The sequence below is a fragment of the Poromitra crassiceps genome (assembly GCF_964638095.1).
Source record: "Poromitra crassiceps genome assembly, chromosome: 19".
Taxonomy (NCBI): domain Eukaryota; kingdom Metazoa; phylum Chordata; class Actinopteri; order Beryciformes; family Melamphaidae; genus Poromitra; species Poromitra crassiceps.
In genome coordinates, this window is record NC_139646.1 from 12,119,664 (window position 1) to 12,138,745 (window position 19,082).

Genomic DNA, 19,082 nt, shown 5'->3' on the forward strand with positions numbered 1-19,082 from the left:
TCTGATGGAACCGTATTGTGACTTGTTGACGTTGACAGTTGGTGTAGTAAATAATTGCTTTATTAAGTCTGTGCCAGACGCAGAGCCCAGGGGAAGCCCTCTGGTGTTTCCAAAACCATGCTTAAACTATAAAGTTAAAGAAATTATGAATAAACTTATAAATTATAATGTGAACTTGTCTGACTTATGTTGATTTATATTAAGGGATGAAAAAACACATTCCAAACAACTATAGGTTATGGCCATTCTACAAGTGGTACACAAAAATGTTGATTTAAACATATTGAAGTTGCATTTGGGGAAATATGTATAAATGTTTTGTGCCCTTATGGTCATAGTTGTTTTTCCTCCAAAGTGTTTGTTGTGCAGTCCACTGTGGGCTATGTTGAACATTGACCTTATGACAAACAGTGGACTTTGATTTGACCCAAGCTCCACAGTAACGCCTCTGAGGACGTCATAAAGAAAAGTCAGCTGGAAATCATATAAGTACAGAGCAGAAGTAGCATCTTTCCTCTCTCTGGAGTTGAGCCCTTTATGGATTACAATCTGGCCTGGATCAAAAGTAATCTTACATTTTAGACAAACAATGTAAGTGCATGTCTGTTTTATCTTTTTAATCATAAATCAATCTACACTTTCATATTAAGAGATATGATTTACTCAACTCTCAATTTATACAGATTTATGAAATCTTCACATATGAGTTTAATGTTTAGATGGAGTTTCTCAACAGGTAGTGCAACAGTGACACTGATATTGATTGTGTGTCTATGTGTGCATGTCTGTCCATAGTTCCCCCCCCAACTAGTAGGGACCATGGTGGGACTCAAACCCTCGGACGTTCCCCCTCCACTGGCGGTGAAGATGATGAGCGCTGGAGCAGCCGCCTGCATAGCTGACCTTATCACATTCCCTCTGGACACGGCTAAAGTCAGACTGCAGGTATCTGTCCAGTACTGCTAAAGCCAGACTGCAGGTATCTGTCCAGTACTGCTAAAGCCAGACTGCAGGTATCTGTCCAGTACTGCTGACAAAGGAAGAAGAAAAGCTTTGTTCATTCATCTCTGATATCACAGGACCTATGGCTGCTTACTACATGTTGTCTCCGTGTTCACAGTAATGCATTTGATTAAGAAATATATACTACTTTAGGGACAATGTCTGATGGTGAATAATGGTGTGCACACTACCCAACATCACAAAGTTTCCCATGTGTGTCCTGTACTTAGTAAAGTTGGTCTTACAATCTGTGGCCCCCCAGATTCAGGGAGAGAAGAAGGTGGAGGCGACCAAAAACATCCGCTACAGGGGGGTGTTTGGGACAATCAGCACCATGGTCCGAACAGAAGGGCCCAGGTCTCTGTATAACGGGCTGATAGCTGGGCTACAGAGACAGGTCTGTTTCGCCTCCGTCAGAATCGGCCTCTACGACAACGTCAGAAATTTCTACACCGGTGACAAAGACAGTAAGTGGCTGCATTTACAATAGGCCTACATGCACATGACAAGATCTAAATACTGGAATATTGTTGGTGAGATGCATTATGAATAAAAACGTACTTACATGACACTGGTGTTCCCACTGTCATCCCTCCCCATCAGATGCAGGTGTACTTATACGTATCCTGGCTGGCTGCACCACGGGGGCCATGGCTGTGTCCTTCGCACAACCCACTGATGTGGTGAAGGTCCGATTCCAGGCCCAGGTGAACCTGGATGGGGTGGCTCGCCGCTACAACGGCACCATGCAGGCCTACAAACACATCTTCCAGAACGAGGGCTTACGCGGACTCTGGAAGGGTACAGCATCTCATGGGTTTTGGTTAGAAAGCGTAGTTCCAAAGAAGCTATTCTCTGGCGATTAACAGCCATGTGCAGGACATTAAAAACAAAGCGTTTTCTCAAGTTAGCACAAGATGCCCAGATGCTCTTTGGCCACTTTACATTGTAACTGGTATGTGGCAGATGCTGTTCAGTGCTAACTTTCAAAGCGGGTGTACCCTTCCCTGCTAATTGAGGCATTAGTATCGTATCAATTATTGTTACATGTTTCCTGTTTAAACTCTCCAGGCACACTACCCAACATCACAAGAAATGCACTGGTCAACTGCACAGAGCTGGTGACCTATGACCTCATCAAAGAGGCCATCCTTAGGCACAAGCTCTTGTCAGGTGAGTGAGGGGGCACATGTGCCTGCTCTAACACACACACACACACACACACACACACACACACACACACACACACACACACACACACACACACACACACACACACACACACACACACACACACACACAACGAGACAGCTGATTGGGCAGAATTCCACACACCCTCTCGCCCCTTTGACTCTTGTATCCGCTGTGGCTGATAACAGAATACATGCTGGTACAGTACATGGTGCATTTTCTCTCCAGAGCGCTGTACTCCGTTAATACCACATTATCTCAATGATTTATATTGCCCCATTCACATGATTACACAATGATAAGACTTTCCATACTGCTCAACTATTAACTAAGAAGGCCTTTTAGTTACTATCATACATTGACATCATTCACAGTTTTATTAAACTAGGCATCTTGCGTGCTACATGCGCTCGATTCCTAGGCTCGCATGCTGCGTGGGCTCGCCCGCCCGGCAGCTCGCCGAGCTAACCCAGCAGCTCGCATACGCAGCTCGGCCGCTGCGTGGCCTCGCCTGGTCTATTGGCACGTGTGTGCAAAGTAGGAAAGAAGCACATTCCTCTCTATTCTGGGGGGGAAGAGTGGAACAAAATCCCCAATGAAATCAGGCTGGCGAATTCCCTCAATAGTTTTAAAAACCTTCTGAAAAAATTGTTGATGAGTAAACTAGGATAAAATATGATTTGAGTCCCTCTGTGTTTTATGGTTTGTTTTAATCTCAAGTTCCTTTTACCCTTTCTCTGATTTGTATTGTTTTATTTGATGCTACTGTATTACTGTGTGTCATGTTCTTAAGATCAGGGACCATGATGGAAATAAGTGTATTACGCTTTTCATGTTATCCCTTGGATGTTTGTCTGCATTATCCATAATAAAATTAATTAATTCATTCATGTGTGTGTGTGTGTGTGTGTGTGTGTGTGTGTGTGTGTGTTGCTCACAAAATGTTATTGCCTTTAAGTTTACATGTGCACGGGTGTGTGTGTGCCCCTTAAGTTTACATCAGTGCCTATGACATCATCAGTGATGTCATAAGATGATTTTGCTCTTATGACATCACTTCCAGTTGAGTGACATCATTTCTGGGACAAAAATTGCAGAGCCCACTTGCTCCCTTTTAGTTATGATGATGATGATGATGATGATGATATCTCTTCAAATTCTTTCCCCACAGACAATCTGCCTTGCCACTTTGTTTCTGCGTTTGGTGCTGGTTTTGTCACCACGGTGATCGCTTCCCCAGTGGATGTGGTGAAAACCCGGTACATGAACTCACCGCCCGGCCAGTACAAGAGTGCTATAAACTGTGCCTGGACCATGTTGACCAAAGAGGGGCCCACGGCTTTCTACAAAGGGTAAAGCTCTTTCTCTTTCATTGTCTTTGTCTCTCGTGCAGACACATTCACAGTCTTTCTCTCTCGCTCACACACACACACACACACACACACACGGCAGAACAGAACAAAAGGTGCATTGGTGAGGTGGGAGAGAAACTGAATGGTCTGAAGGTCTTCTTAAGCCCAATGAGTCCACAGGGCCCAGGTGCACCCAATCAGCCTAAGCCCCCGTTCACACCATACGCTGAAGCAACGCTCAACCTAAGCTCAACCTATGCTGAACCCACGCTGAACCCACAAGTTTCATTTAGGCGTCCTTGTTAACACGCCTTGCTCAAGTGATCGTTCAGGATTCAGTTCTATTTTCCAAGCGTGACGCGTGAAGCTTGAAGCTGCCAGGCATGAAGTCAATGGGAGTTGTGGGTGGGTTCAAGGCACACCAAGGAGGTGCTGAGAGGAAAAGAGAAGGCTTCTTGTGTGAACGGTTAGGCGTCAGTTCAGCTTGTGCCTGCCTCAAGCTTCAGCTCTTGTGTTCAGCGTCTTGTGTGGGCTAACAACCCTAACAGCAAGGCAGGACCAGGAGAGTGGGAGGGTCGTCACACTTTGAGATGTTTTATTACAGAAAGTGTATGAAACCCATGCCCAAAATAGTCATACATTCTGTCATTCAATTGTTACTTATAGTTGTAATTCCAGTTGTACTGGAAACTAGGGTTTCCCATCTGTTTCACTGGAACAGTCAACTCGGGTGTGACGTCATTCAATTGGGAAATTCCTAGCTCCCAGTCAGTGTTGGGAGTAACTAGTTACTAAGTAACTAGTTACTGTAACTTAACTACCTTTTTCAGTAACTAGTAATCTAACTAATTACTTTTTCAAATTCAGTAACTCAGTTACAGTTACTAAAATAGTAAATGGGCTAGTTACTAGTTACTTTAGGACATGAAAATAACGGCCAACTTCAGAGGATTACCCAGTTTCTGATCCTCAGACCTAGTCCGGGGAGAGAGCTGCAGCCAGAGCCCCAGAGGCTAAGGACCTTGATAGGCTATAAGCCTCCCCAATAAGTGAATGTTCAATGCCACACTGTGGCACAGCAACACTAACATAATGTGTGCATTAATAACAATCGAAGCGGAATTTTAAAAGTAACACAAAAGTTACTTTCCCTAGTAACTAATTACTTTGAAGTAACTGGTAACTTTAAAGTAATTAAATTACCTTTTGAGAGAAGTAACTAGTAACTGTAACTAATTACCAATTTTCAGTAACTTTCCCAACACTGCTCCCAGTGCAACTGGAATGCATAAATAAGGTCTTACCCTTTTTGCTGGGGACCCCCTGGAATACCCTCAAGGACCCCTGGCCCTGGGGGTTCCCGGACCCCACACCACTGATCCAACCAACCCCCTTTTTTTCATTTTCTTTGCAGATTTGTGCCCTCGTTTCTGAGGTTGGGATCATGGAACGTAGTGATGTTTGTGTCATTTGAACAAATCAAGAGGGGCATGATGGTCACCAAGAAGAAGATGGAGGGCAACTGAAATCCCAGTTTTCAAACACAATACCTCAGCCTCCATTTCAACTTTGTTCAACAAGCTTTTTATCCTGTGGTGAAAAAGTGAATCCTTTGTTCAAAAAGGAATAATGGACAGTATCTTATATAACTATATGTTAAACTGATAGAGGAATCTATTTCTCTTTTTATATTTATGATTTGCCATATAGAGCCCATTCCATATGAGTGAATGATATGAACACCAGGGTATTTTCACCCATTTGCACTTTAAGACCTGTCCTTCCAAATCTGCAATACCAAAGTTCAGGGCAGCTTCCGCAAGCGCACAAGACACCGACATACAATGACTGAATAATATGGGTGTCCCTACCAAAATGTAAAACAGCATATTTATGTAAGTCCTAAATATATTTCATGTGTTTTACACAAACTGTGTTGTTTTGCTTTGTTTTAGATCATCCCTCTTGCCCTCTCTCCTCACACTCACATAAAATGCATATGCACTCACATCAACATGTGTATTTATTAACTTTGAGCAAGACGTGTTATTACAAATCCTCCTCAAAAGCAAATCACATCATAAAAATAAAAGGAAAAGAAACCAAAACACCAGTCTTGGGTCACAAATGTAGGAAATGGGGTGCAAGACAACCGTTATGATTTCCACATCACCTATATTTACAGATGGCATTAATGGTATCAAAAACACAAAATTTGCAAATTTTTTAAGATCAGGGCACCACAATGAATAAAGCATTAAAAAAAATGCTAATTACCGGTATTCCCTATTTCAGTCTTGGACTCTTGACACAAAAAATCAAATTCCTGAGCAGGACAATTGTGAGAACAAATAGGCATTGTTACATAAATACACACAAGACAGCTCAAAACAAGGTTACATAATATTCAAGCCTAGTTAACCAATTTTCAATAACGCTCGTTCTATTACTGTCCTTCAACTGCAACAACTTGGTTGCATGCTTGCTGAAAAGTGCACAAACCCTTACAACAACAAACAACACGTGAGCACCTTAAATCACTATTAATCCTCTGCAAGCACTTCTAATATCCCCTTTATTTAGTACAGTTAACTGGAATGATCATGTGTGAGGCATAGGGTGCTACATTTGTGCTCTATTGTAAAAAAAAAAAAAAAAAAAACTATCACTGTGAAACTAAAAGAGCATTAAACTCTGACTAATGGATTGCAAAAACAAATGTAAGCGGGTTTAACTATAGAGAGGCAAAGTGACAACCTACTTCCTGCTTCAGCACTGTACCAGAGATTTTCATCTGCCATTTATTTTCCCACAGACATTTTGTAAAATGCTTATAAAAATAGTTTTACTTGTTCAAACCAAACGGTTCAAATATATTTAGAAACAGGAGAGACCACATAACATTTCACTCAGACCAAAACGTAAAAAGATTGTGGATTTAAAGAAAAATATATATATATATATATATATTTTATAGTCTATCCCCATTCTAAATATAGCTGAACTGTTTGGTTTGACGAAGTAAAACAATTTTTATAAGCATTTTATGAAATGTCTATGGGGAAATAAATGGCGGATAAAAATCCCTGGTACAGTGCTGAAGCAGAAGTAGGTGGTCACTTTGCCTCTCTATTTGAATTTCTGAGCAATGCTTCAGTGGTCCCACCAGCTCCAGCTTGCTTTTTTTTGGTGATGTCTGCATTGGTCAGTCCATGCCTTCTTGGTTGCTAATACAAGACGAAAGGGGGTCGGAGATTATTCCTGAATAAAGTTAGTTTTTAGGCTGGACAGTCAATGTGAGGGACACATTAGGGTCCTGTAGCTGTGCCTTGACTTTGCTGTGGAACTTCTCTCTGTAGTGATTGAACTGCATGATGCTTTCTGGCTCCTCTGACACCCAGAACCGATCAAATTCGTACGCCAGGTAACCTGCAGCAGGGACAAACATGGAGGTTTAAGGACTCTTTCTTTCTAGAAGCACTAACCAACCACATGTCTCCTCATCCTGCAATATTTACTCCTGGTTTGTCCTCTGAGGAAACAAATATAACACACTTCCAACAGACCTGCTGTTGTAAAGAAGCAGAGGTAGACAATAAAGAATAAAGTGATTTCTACTCACAGTATAGCTGATGAAAGTCTGGGAGCTCAGGACTCCCCAGCATTGTGTTGTAGAAATGGGGTTTCAAAACACCACTCTTCAAGAGGCTGTAGGCCATCTCTGTCAAGTTGATCCCAACTATGGCATATGAATACCTGAGATATGTACAGCTCAAATGATTAGCATATTTGTGTAGTCTACAGTGTACAATGAGAACTGTGAAATGTCTGACTATGTTTAATAAAGTCTATGGTGATTTATTATTTGATGAAGACCAAGTATAGGACGTAATTATATTACTTGTTCTCTCTATTACGGAAAACAATATGCTGATGTGATATGTTTCTCCTACCCTAGTTTGGGATGGTTTGCGTGGGACAACACCTGGCGAGCCTCCTCTGTGTAGTTTTCACTGAAAAAACTGGAACAAATCAAAAACATTACAGGAAAATGATCATTCACTATAAAGAAATCACACGCTTTTAACTTAACTTTCGAATTAAATTTCTGAATGTTATTGTGCATTGATATGAATAAAGATATGTATAAAGATATGCGAGATCAGGTGTGGAAAAGCTCCTGCCGCTCCTTATTTAAAAAATGTCTGGCAGATCACACTTAATGGTCAGTACTGATATTACATGATATACTTCTTTGTAACTAATCTCTCGTCATCTTCATTCAGGGACACTCACACAAGATTGATTAAGCCCAACATGCCCATTCCTCTGAAGTCAGTCTTGGGGTCATCTCCTTGGAATCCAATGTCTCCCCACTGTTTGGTTACCCTAGACTCCAGTTTGACTGCTGGCATCAGCAGGTCCCATAGCTGAGAGTACAAATACAACAACTATACTATCACTGCTGCTGTATTGAAGATGACTAAGTGCACATAATACGACTACCGGTAATAATTTTATTTCAAATAGTGGCTAACATTTTGGGTTCACAATCCAATATCCTACCCAAATCTAAATCATTGTATTGTACTAATTAACTCGATGTTTAACATGAATTTAAGAAGAAAGAAAAAAACGTAATTTCACAAAAACTATAAATGTGATTTCTCTTGATCTAGTAAACAGCTCTCAGTGTCCATCTTGTAGGTCATGTTTAGACATAAGCTATGTTTATGCTATTAAAGCCTCGGGAAAATAGCTTTTGATCAACTGTTATTTCACATTGTATTACAGGTGAGCGCCAAATTTCAAATCCATAAAGGCTTAAAGATATACTGTAAAAGATAGCCCTCCAGCACCTTTTATGCTGTTTTAGTAAGGGTGTGGTAGCTTCTTCTTATACTCTGTTCTAAAAAAGATTTCCATAGCTAAACACCGCCAATTTATTTAATAATGCATTTAGTAATGTATGAACCCTGAAAAAGGAGCACAAACCTTCAAAAGCATGGCCTCATGTTCTACTTTGTCTGAGTTAAAGACTTCCTTTCTCAAGTCTTCCACAGATGTGTATAGGCTGCTGTATCCTGTTATCTGCAATAGACAAAGGTGTAGGCTTTCCTTGAACCTAGAAAAGCAGGAAAATTAAACAAGTGTTGAACACAAATCATTCAAAATCACACTTAACTAAATATGATTTGGAAATCAAATAACTGGAAGTAATAAGCAACCTCTAGATAACAGTAATTTGAGATAAGAAGTAACTTTACATGGGATCTTTCTGGGGTTTGACACTCTTTTCTTTCATGACTTGGTCCACACACTGCTCCAAATTATCCTTGCTGGTCTGCAAAACATCTCTTAAGATCTACAGAGGAAGAACGTGAGACAGGAGAGATGGAGTGAGCGAAAACAAGGTGGTCAGAGCAAACTAAAGGGGCAAATGAAGGAGTGCACGGTTCTAACTAGCTAGTACTAGACAGAAAACTGAGTGAGCCATTGGTCTTTATTGGAGTCTATGCTATCAAATAGCCAAGGTGAAAAGGCAATTCAAAGTCAACCTAAAAAAAACTCAGAAAATGATGACCATGCACTTCTGTCACTGAATGAACTGTTTATCAGAAAATTATTAACTAGCTATAATCATAACTAAATATGTGGACTGGAGTCATCAGTTTATAGCTCCATCTCAAGCTGGGCCCCTGAACCAAGATTATCCCTACACCCTACATCGACAGACACGCACGCGCGCACGCACGCACGCACGCACGCACACACACACACACACACACACACACACACACACACACACACACACACACACACACACACACACACACACACAGGTTCTTACCTTATTCTTTGATGACTGGAGAGAGTATTCTATAATGGGACAAAACGGGTATGTAAGTACACCTTGCACAAACAATGGGAAAAGACATGGTAAGCAGCAAATCTAGGCCAGACTTGAGATGACTCACCTGCTTTTGTTGTCCTTGCTGCCCCTGGCTCGTACCCCGAGCATATTCTCTGCAGCTCACATCTCCCAGTTGCAAGTCTGATGAGCCACTTCAGCCAGTATCTCAGGAAGGATGTGTAGAAGTACTGCCAGATATTCCCCAGCATTTTCTACAATGTGGACAGTAATAAGACATCAGTAACTTGATGCACTTTAGGCAGAACAACCAAGCCTAATAGCCTATGTAGGCTATTCAAGAAGCCCCTGTAACGTTATACACTTTGCATGACTCCCAATATCAGAATGGTACATCTTAACTAAATTAATTTTAAACCTAGTTAGATCGTCAACATGTGGTCAAAGCAACTGCAACTTCTGCAAGCCATTCAATGCACAGATAATATGATCTTAATTCCTCATCTGTCGATGAACATTACTAATGCGGAGGACCGAGAAGGACTGATGATACGATTATTTTGTCTCGATCTCTTCTCGTTAACATTAGCTCGAATGATAGGCCAGTGTTCGGTGTAGCCAGCTGTGAAAAGTCAAAACCAACGTTAACGTTATATAAGTGTTGAATGAACAGCTAGTGGATGTGGTGTAAACAGTAAAGTATGCAAACAAAACCAGCATGCCAGCTAGCTAGCGTTAAAGCAGCCAAGACAGTAGGATTGTGATAGCATAAGACAAAAGCGCTCAGTCTGTTTAGCTATAACCTAGTTTAGCTAACGTTAACGTTACAGAAACCCTTCACATTACATAGCTAACAGCTAACGTTAGTTCAATAACGTTAGCGTTTAGCCTGCTGGTTAGTAAATCGACCCGGGCCACACAGACAAATCAATTTGGGTTGCAAACTCCTACGCTAGTTAACATGTTAAGTTAGTAACTGACAACTGTTTCAGTCCAGTTACAGACAACAGGTTAGCGAGCGAGACTAGCGAGGTGATCTGTCGCTCACACCGATTTTAATTTACTTGCTAATATTTACCACAAACAAGAAGCTCAACTTAATCTGTGATTGTTAACGTTACTCTCTCTTTCTGTATACCTCGTTTTCAGAGATGAAGATTATAACTAGGGGTTAGATAACTAAAGTTACCTCGGTAGTTGCGTTAGCAGCGTTTCTGTTGTGACAACCAACCACTCTGCACGGGGTTCGTTCAGAAACACAACTGCAGTGGGAATGTTCGAAAAGACAAGAACCCTACAGAACAGAAGGAATTGCTTTTCTTTAGGCTGCATACGTACATATAACTTTGTATAGAGACTTGTGCGAATTGTCTTTTTATGCCTTTTATGATTTTACGTTTTCAATTGTCTGCAACGCTGTTGCGCACCGTGACGCAGCAAGACGGTTGCAGCTAAACATGAACGCTGGGCTAGCATGATGTCTTTGAACATAGCCCAGCCTAGGTCAGCCCAATGTTGCTGCGGCGCCACCTACTGGTGGAAAATGTTAGAGGTGACAACACCCCCCCCCCCCCTGTATGGCCATTTCTTTTTTGGCAACTGGATTTCAGGAGACAACCTTCCCTAGCATTTGCTTTCCCCAATTAAACCACAAGATGATGCCAGATTCACACTGACCAAACACACACGCACAGCCGCACGCACGCACGCACACACACAAGGAGCAGGCTGTTTTTTTTCTTCTTTACAGATTAGTTTTCAATGCCAACAGACAGTGCCACATTCTGGCTACTACGGGAGACCTCTCTCTAAAGCCAAGGCTGCGACATCAACAGACCTACAACATAGGCCTACAACAAATCCTAGCCTAGTAGCCTAAATAGACTACATGCACAACTTCTTTACTTCCTGAAATTAGTAGCCTCTTTATTTCCTGTCCTACACTATTGGATGAACTGATGAATCAGGTGTGCCTGATCATTGTTGTGACTGCAGCACACACCTGACATTAATCAGTTCATCCAATAGTGATGACAGGAAATAAAGAAGCTGTAGGCTACTAATTTCAGGAAGTAGTGGAGTTGTGCATGTAGCCCATTGCTCTCCAATGGTGCACTCGACAGTATTTAATGGTGTCCTCTGGAGAAGGGAAGATCCCGTTGGGGTAAGGGCAGGAGGTCCAGTCCATATGCTACTAGCCTACTACAAGATCAGACCTATTTGAAGACAAATATTAAGTAGAACATAAGTAGGCCTACAACAGTCCGAGAGCCTGAGCAAAGGAACATAGCTTAGCTACATTTGGCTGATGATGGCTGTTGAGAACTGCACATGTGGTTGTTGTTTTAAACTCAGACACCACGTGAGAAATGGAATTGAATCTGATATACACACACACACACACACACACACACACACACACACACACACACCCTGGGCAATGTAGACTACAGATAGGGTTTATGTCCCACAGAAGATGGAGATATTGTTTTTGTTGGGACTTACTGAATTACTTTATAAATAATAAATAAATAAGTAAATAAACAGGCATAAATAAATGAATGAATAAATTGACTAAATAAATATGATCACTATAGCCTATTTATCGTGTTTCCCACATTCCAATTCATTTAGCTTATCTCGCGTCTCTGCACAACCTGCCTCTGCCACTTTGAAACAATTTGTCGAAACAGCCCGACAGCGCCAAAGCCAAAAGAGAGGTGGTACGGCGATCGACCCCCCGACATTTCCCCCATCCACTAAATTCTGATAAGGACTTCAGTGAAGTATCCATCGTCGGACGACCGTGACTCATATAGCGCGCAGTCAGAGTGCTTGAAATTTGCGCTCTCGCCTATGGATGATCAATATCCCTGTATAAAAGACCTATATTCCCATAGAAGGCGTGGCTTGATGTCACCGACTCTGGGTTGATTTTCCATATTCACTTCTGGGTTTTAGCCTCATCTCGCTGACACGGACGCGCAAACGGCAGCCTGCCCGAACCATCGCATCTATTTAAGTCAAATGACATGCACGCGGGTAGCGTCTCTCAAGGTAAGCATTCCCTCGTTTCGCTTGACTTGTCTTTTTATTGTCAGATGTTGACTGCAATCCGCAAGGTCAAATCACCAAATACCGATGGGCTCTGAAACTGTGAGGGATGTTGAGGCGAATGTAGGCTATGGTGTAACATATATCTTAATTGACATGCAAGGACGTCTGGACCACTTTACTGTGTGCGATCAAATCGTTCCCCATTTTGCATGCACTCTGTCCACTGCTCATGTCATGTTATTTCTAAACTGATGTGCACAAGCCCTATAAATAGGGCGTCTAATTGTTGACTGTAACTAATTATCTTTTCCACAAATGTTTGCACTTTCACAAGAGACACCCTGATATAATTGGGCTATCTGCCTCTGAGCTAAAAGGGGCCTATTTTCAGTTTTACAAGTCACACTTGCTTTCAAATTCTAAAGTACCCAAAGGGACTGCTTATGGTTTGAGGAATGAGGATCCCCATCTCTTTTCTGAGTTGAATAATCCAAGAAGAAATATTACAGAGATGACTTGGCCAATGCTGTCACTCCCCAAAGAGGAGCAATCTCAGATATGTGGTGAGGTGGTGCTTTTTGTTGTGAGCAAGGGGAATAAGTCAAAAGATAAGCATAGATGAACTTCACATTATTTGGAATGGAGTTGAGTTGTTCATGATAGTGACAATGGAAATGGCTAATTTGTGCTTTGTGTAGAACAATTGCCAACTGGTGTGTTTCCTCTGTAGCCATAGGCTATACTTTGCTATGGATGATTAAAGTCCTGGGCATGGGGCAATTCATTTGTCTCACTCAAAGGATCAGATAGTACAGATGTCTCCCACAAGCACCGATAAATCACTTAGAGAATAGATGTTTCACACCCTTTAGGAGGCAGGTTGGATTTTCACTAAGATGGAGACAGGATGAAGAGACTGGTGAAACTGCATATCACTGCTTGTGCTTAGTTAATGTGTTTTTCACTATAGTTGATTCAAAGAGAAGCCGAGAATGTGCCTTTGTCACTTTGAAACCACATCCGTTTTTTATTTACTAATAGTGCTGTGGCAATGGAAGAGTAGACCTTTAATCAATAAATGTGATTGTTTTCAGGAGACATTTGTTTTGGCATTCTGCAGAATTTTAGGAACTGAAATGAAATTGACATTGTTTTGCCAGTTATAATCTCAAAAGATTTTCATGTAAATAAATGTCTGTTAAGTCACTGTCAGTTAACACAATGGTGATTGAGCCCTGGCCCATTGATGGAAGCCTTTTCAGTATTGCAGCATTTATGAACTGGGTGTCTGTGGTGACACCCCAGAGAGGGTAGGCGGAGGTAACACAATAGACTCGCTCTAACGTTACTGTATAGCTTCCCGGTGACAACTCTTGTGTGGAGTAGGATAACAAGCTACTTTTTTTTCAGTGGTTGGCTGAACAAACTGACTAACATAGCAACACTGTTTGGATCTCACCTGCAATTATTGCTAATTGTCACAGGTGTCGCCAAAGAGAGGGCAACTGAAATCTTTGAGATTATCACTTTAAGATGAACTCAAATGTTATACATGCAAATTCTAGATAAATATGCCACTGTAGCATTCTTGTATAATTGTGTTATACAAGAATTGGTAAGAGATTCAAGACATTGTTGTTTTATATACGGTAATAACAATGTTACTGTGTTTTGTTTGCACTGTATCACAGAACACAGTAGGCTAAAGATAGCCTAATTCAAACTGACTAACACCAAAATCACATTGGTTGGTCCCCTCTGTGAGCAACAATGAAATGGTATCAATATAATTATATCGGTATCTCCTTATAACACTCATCATTTTAGATATTAGGGTCCATCTTCAGATTTATAATTGTTTAATGAACTGCCAAGCAAACACAGACACAATTATTTTACACACACACACACACACACACACACACACACACACACACACACACACACACACACACACACACACACACACATATATATATATATATATATATATATATATATATATATATATATATATAGTTCAGTTTTTACTCCTTCACTACTGTCTGCATGCAGGCACTTCAACTGCAACCCATGTCACACCCTTATTTTTCTAGTTTGCTGAAGAGTCTGTAAACTTATTTTTGCTGTAGTCTGAGAAACTATTTTAAGGATGCATCACTCTGCTGTAGTGGTTATTCCTAGTTACCCCCCTTCCTCCCACAAGTGTCCTGATTAGACCAAACGATTTGAAATATATATTATACTGTTTATAAACCTTCAACAAAGGTTCATAATAAAAAATAGTCTGAATCAAAAGGTGACAGACATGTTTGTAGCTTGGAATTACTTGAATTCAGAATTACTTTGAGTTGCATCTGATTTGGACATAATGTGGTTATGACTGGCTCTGAACTAATTAATTTCATCATTATACTTTTTCACAGATTCACAGGTCATCTTAATTTTACTGGGAAGCTGTGATGAAATTAGATAATGTCCTTTTAATTGATTGTTCTAGTCCTTTGTTCTTCATTCTAAAAAAGATTGTCTGAATGCATGTTTATCATTGTAGTCTGTAGGGCTGTCCTCGAATATTCGGATATTTGAATATTTGTTCATAATGCAGACATTCAAATTCGAAAATTTATATTCGATATTTGATTTTTTTCCCCTAGAATGAACCTAACCCAAAATAATAATCACTCATGTCCCACAGGCCAATTCATTCATGATATATAAGGAATTAAGCCATTGACTATAAGGCGTTATAAGGATTACTATGTAGCTTTAATATAATCAATCAATCAATCAATCAATCAATCATATGACAATCCAGTAGGTGGTGGTAATGCAACACTTAAGTCACTGTCTAGTAGTGCAATTGGTAATTAGTCTGCAATTTTCACTCCAGTTATATTAATAAAAAATAAAAAAACGTATTCCGGTGAATCCCTTTTTTAAATTTTTGGTGGATTTTTGTTGTTGTCATGATGACATCACATTCGAATATTTGTGGAAAACCTCAATAGAATGTTCGAGTTTGAAAAAATCGATTCGAGGACAGCCCTAGTAGTCTGATTATTTTTGTCACCGGTTGACTATTGCTGAGCTGTTAGATCTACAGTATATAGTGAAACACACGCTTCTCTTTTTAAACTAAGACCATTTCTATTTTCCTCCTTTAGGGAATTTCACAAAGTGACTGATAGTACACCTGTTTCCAAGTTTGGATTACGACTGTATTTAAAGACTAAAGCACTGAATTCAGCATGGGAACGAATCCAAAAAGGACAGTGACAGTCCAGATGGTGCCTCAGCTGGCTATGGTGGACACACTGGGCAATAAGGAGTCTAACGCCAACTGGGCTAAGGAACCTAACCTAAACCTCTCTCAGGTTTGTCCAAACCCCACCCATACCTCCACAGACCACAAACAGGATAACCTGACTACTGCTCCTACGAGCACCCTCCCACATTCCCAAACAGCTTCCAAGGAAGGGGAACCCGTTACAAGTGTGTCAGACATGCCAGCAGTATCAGCCAATGGAAACCAGGAAAAATCAGGGCTTGTGATCGGCAGAGACCAGCAGAAGCCAGACCTGTCTCTGACATATCAAGGTGTGAGTGAGACAGGAGAGAACCAGAGGGATGGCAACGCTAATTTGAGAATGTTGAGCCTGGCTGAAGAGAAGGATATCTGTAAGGCTGGTCTGTCATCTGCCGTTCCAAAGCTTGACATGCAGACGAATGACTGCAAAGTAAAAGGGCCAAGTGCAGTAGACAAGGCCTGTGCAGAGAATATAGTGCAGGGCAGTGGCACATCCTCGGCGAAAGTGTCACCTCTAGGGGACAGTAGTAAATATGTCTCTCCAAATAATCAAAAGCTTAACAACGCCTGTGAATCAAAACACACGGCATCTGAAGTGCTGACGCCCCAGCTCGGCAACACAGAGGGTATTTTAGCCGCCATAAACAAGGACACTGATGTACCGCTGAAATCTAATAAGCCCGATCATATAAATAAGCACTTCCATAGCTCAGCTAGCAGCTCCGCTCCATCACAATGCCCCCAGCAGGTATTAAAAGCCTGCACCCTTGAGACATTATCACCAGCCCCTCTTCAAATAGAATACAAAATGCAAGAGTCACCCAAAACTAAACAGAGCACGCAAACTGCAGCTGTGTTCAGTGGCACCACCCCACCGCCACCGAAGAGTCAAGAGGCAGAGGCTGGACTTACAAGTAAGAATTCAAGTTCCATACATGCAGAGAAGGAATTGCAACCAGTAAAGAATACACACATCTCCTTAGATAAACATCAGCCAGCGTCTTCGCAGGAGTCCTCCACATTGCCGCAGGCTATACAAAGCATGCCAGCCTATGGGCAGGTGGCTGAGGAAGCAAGCCAGACTGCAACAGCTGTCTATGGGGAGCAGCAGCAGCAGAAAACTCACTGCAGGCTGTACAAGGAAGCGTCTACCATGACCTCCTCCCTGTCAGCCAGCCCGGCCAAGCAGTCTCACGATGTGGAGGTGCAGGCAGTAGCTAACACATGCAGTAAGGCTGTGTCCACCAGCCCCAGTCTGATGCCTTCTGCCATGCCCAGCACTGGTGCAGTCCCCAGGGAGGAGGCCCAGAGCCTGGCTGTGGTCTACCAGGTGGACAGCGGCATGGGCCTCCACCAGATTGTGCCCTCACAGGTTCACATGGGTTCGCTACCCGCCTCTGTTGATGCCAGGTCGGAGAGACTCACCCTAGAGGCCGGGCTGTGTGCCAACCAAAATGCTGGCGTGGTTCTCCACACAGAGGCCATGGCCCTGGAGCAAGACGCCAGGCTAGGGGCCAAGCCTAAAGAGCCAGGCATTCAGAGAGGTCCTCCGCCTCTGCAGCCAGTGTATCAAATCAACATTGAACCCAGCACGCAGAAGGAGCAAGTGGGGAGCGTGAGCCACCACCAAGACAAGGCGGGTAACTCTCAGAGTAAACCTGGAGATCAGAAGCCTGTAGCCAAAACAGCCTCTGCTAAAGCTCCCTTTTCCCAGTCTGAATTACCCCCAGAGACAGCGAGTGCTAACAATCCCAAATCTGCTGACAGTAATAATCCTCCTGCCTCATCCAAGGCTGCTGTTACATCTAAGCCCAACCAGGCCCTGCCAACATCAACAGCAACAGACACCACACACAAGGCAAACCCATCTACAACAAACAAGTCTGTCAGTAAAAAAGAGCAGTCCAAAGCTGCTGCTAAAGCATCGGCAAAGGAGACGAAATCTGCCAAGCAGAAGCTGGAAGCACAGAGAAAGGAAGAGGAGGACGAGAAGCAGAAGAGTGTCCATGATGTGGTGTGGGATGAGCAAGGGATGACTTGGGAGGTCTACGGGGCATCTTGTGATCCGGAGTCCCTTGGCTTCGCCATTCAGAGTCATTTAGTCAGTAAGATCAAGGAGCAGGAGAGGAAGCTCATTGTCCGGACTTCCATCCGGAAGTCTATCTCTGCTGCCGACTCGCTGCGGCACGGCAAGAAGAGCAAGAGGAGGCAGCAGAACATTTTCAGGTCAATGCTGCAAAATGTCAGACGGCCCAACTGCTGTGTGCGCCCCCCTCCCTCCTCTGTGCTCGAGTAGTGGAGTACAGAGGCAGCCCAGAGTCAGACCCCTCCCTCCACTGTGCTCGAGTAGTGGAGTACAGAGGCAGCCAGACCCCTCCCCTTTCCTAGAGGTCAAAGGTCACAGTGTTTGTCCTCCTCTTGTGATGATTCCAATGCCAAGTGCACCATTAATGGGACAGCTATCTCTGTAAGCATATTGGAATGTTGTAGTATACAGTCACCCCCATTTACGATGTTTGTGATCCAAGAAAGCAGACAAAAGTAGGAAATAGATACATAAAATGAACAACTCAAGACTTATTTTCTAGAAATAGATACTATACTATAAAAAACTGAGAAAACTACAGTATTTAAAATGACAAAGGCAATAATAGTGAAACGCATGTATATTAGTTCCAGTGGCAGTTGTATGTCCTCCCGCAATGAAGTCCACACCTACAGTACACAGTACATGGCACTGATCGTGGGGTATACATATGTCAGTATTAACTTTTACAACATATTTGTGCAATAATATATCAAGTCAACGTCTCATTGCATTTGGTATATGTTTATGAGGTGTTTTGGCGCCCTATATTTATAAAATTGGTATATTATTTTATTGCAGATTTATTTTCAATGGGTTATTTTTCATTTTTGTCTTGATCAAGAAAACCTTGCTGCACTGATTTCTTTATGTTGTGCAAAAAGGGACTGTATGTAAGCACCCTGTTTAATCTCTGTTCTCTTGGGTTTCTATTAAATCAACAAAAAACAAGGGTGAGCTTAACACGTTTTTTTTCCTGACTCATTGACAGTGACTTCAAACAGTCAAACTGTCAGTATGACAGTTGGTTCTGATGATCTCTATAAAGCTATAGACGTTGGGATTTCTTTTGAAGTTTATTTTCAGACAGAAAGGTTTGTCACAAGAGCGCTTTGCAGAAATTGAAGGACATAAAAAAAGAGAAAAATAAGGCCAGTATAAACAAGACGGAGCAACCATATGCTATAACAAACTCCAAGATGTGTGTGCATG

General features: G+C 41.9%; 3 protein-coding genes across 3 annotated transcripts; 2 read left to right on the forward strand and 1 right to left on the reverse strand.

Annotated features, from left to right (window-relative positions):
• Nucleotides 1–819: 819 nt before the first annotated feature.
• Nucleotides 820–5,071, forward strand: ucp1 (uncoupling protein 1; the record flags this gene model as incomplete). The annotated part of the gene is made up of 6 exons (XM_083655775.1): nucleotides 820–945; nucleotides 1,265–1,469; nucleotides 1,606–1,803; nucleotides 2,074–2,175; nucleotides 3,365–3,545; nucleotides 4,960–5,071. The coding sequence occupies 6 exons, from the start codon at nucleotides 820–822 to the stop codon at nucleotides 5,069–5,071; spliced, it is 924 nt and encodes a 307-aa protein (XP_083511901.1).
• Nucleotides 5,072–5,600: 529 nt separating this feature from the next.
• On the reverse strand, nucleotides 5,601–10,646 carry elmod2 (ELMO/CED-12 domain containing 2). Its single transcript, XM_083655909.1, has 9 exons — nucleotides 10,607–10,646; nucleotides 9,524–9,671; nucleotides 9,397–9,425; nucleotides 8,813–8,910; nucleotides 8,541–8,670; nucleotides 7,842–7,975; nucleotides 7,499–7,567; nucleotides 7,168–7,301; nucleotides 5,601–6,974 (listed from the first exon to the last, which is right to left on the reverse strand). Exons 2-9 carry the CDS (start codon nucleotides 9,666–9,668, stop codon nucleotides 6,817–6,819), a joined length of 897 nt encoding a protein of 298 aa, XP_083512035.1. The 5' UTR covers nucleotides 9,669–9,671; nucleotides 10,607–10,646; the 3' UTR covers nucleotides 5,601–6,816.
• Nucleotides 10,647–15,725: 5,079 nt separating this feature from the next.
• gprin3b (GPRIN family member 3b) lies at nucleotides 15,726–18,080 on the forward strand (the record flags this gene model as incomplete). Its single annotated transcript, XM_083655776.1, has 1 exon — nucleotides 15,726–18,080. One exon carries the CDS (start codon nucleotides 15,726–15,728, stop codon nucleotides 18,078–18,080), a length of 2,355 nt encoding a protein of 784 aa, XP_083511902.1.
• Between the last annotated feature and the right edge of the window lie 1,002 nt (nucleotides 18,081–19,082).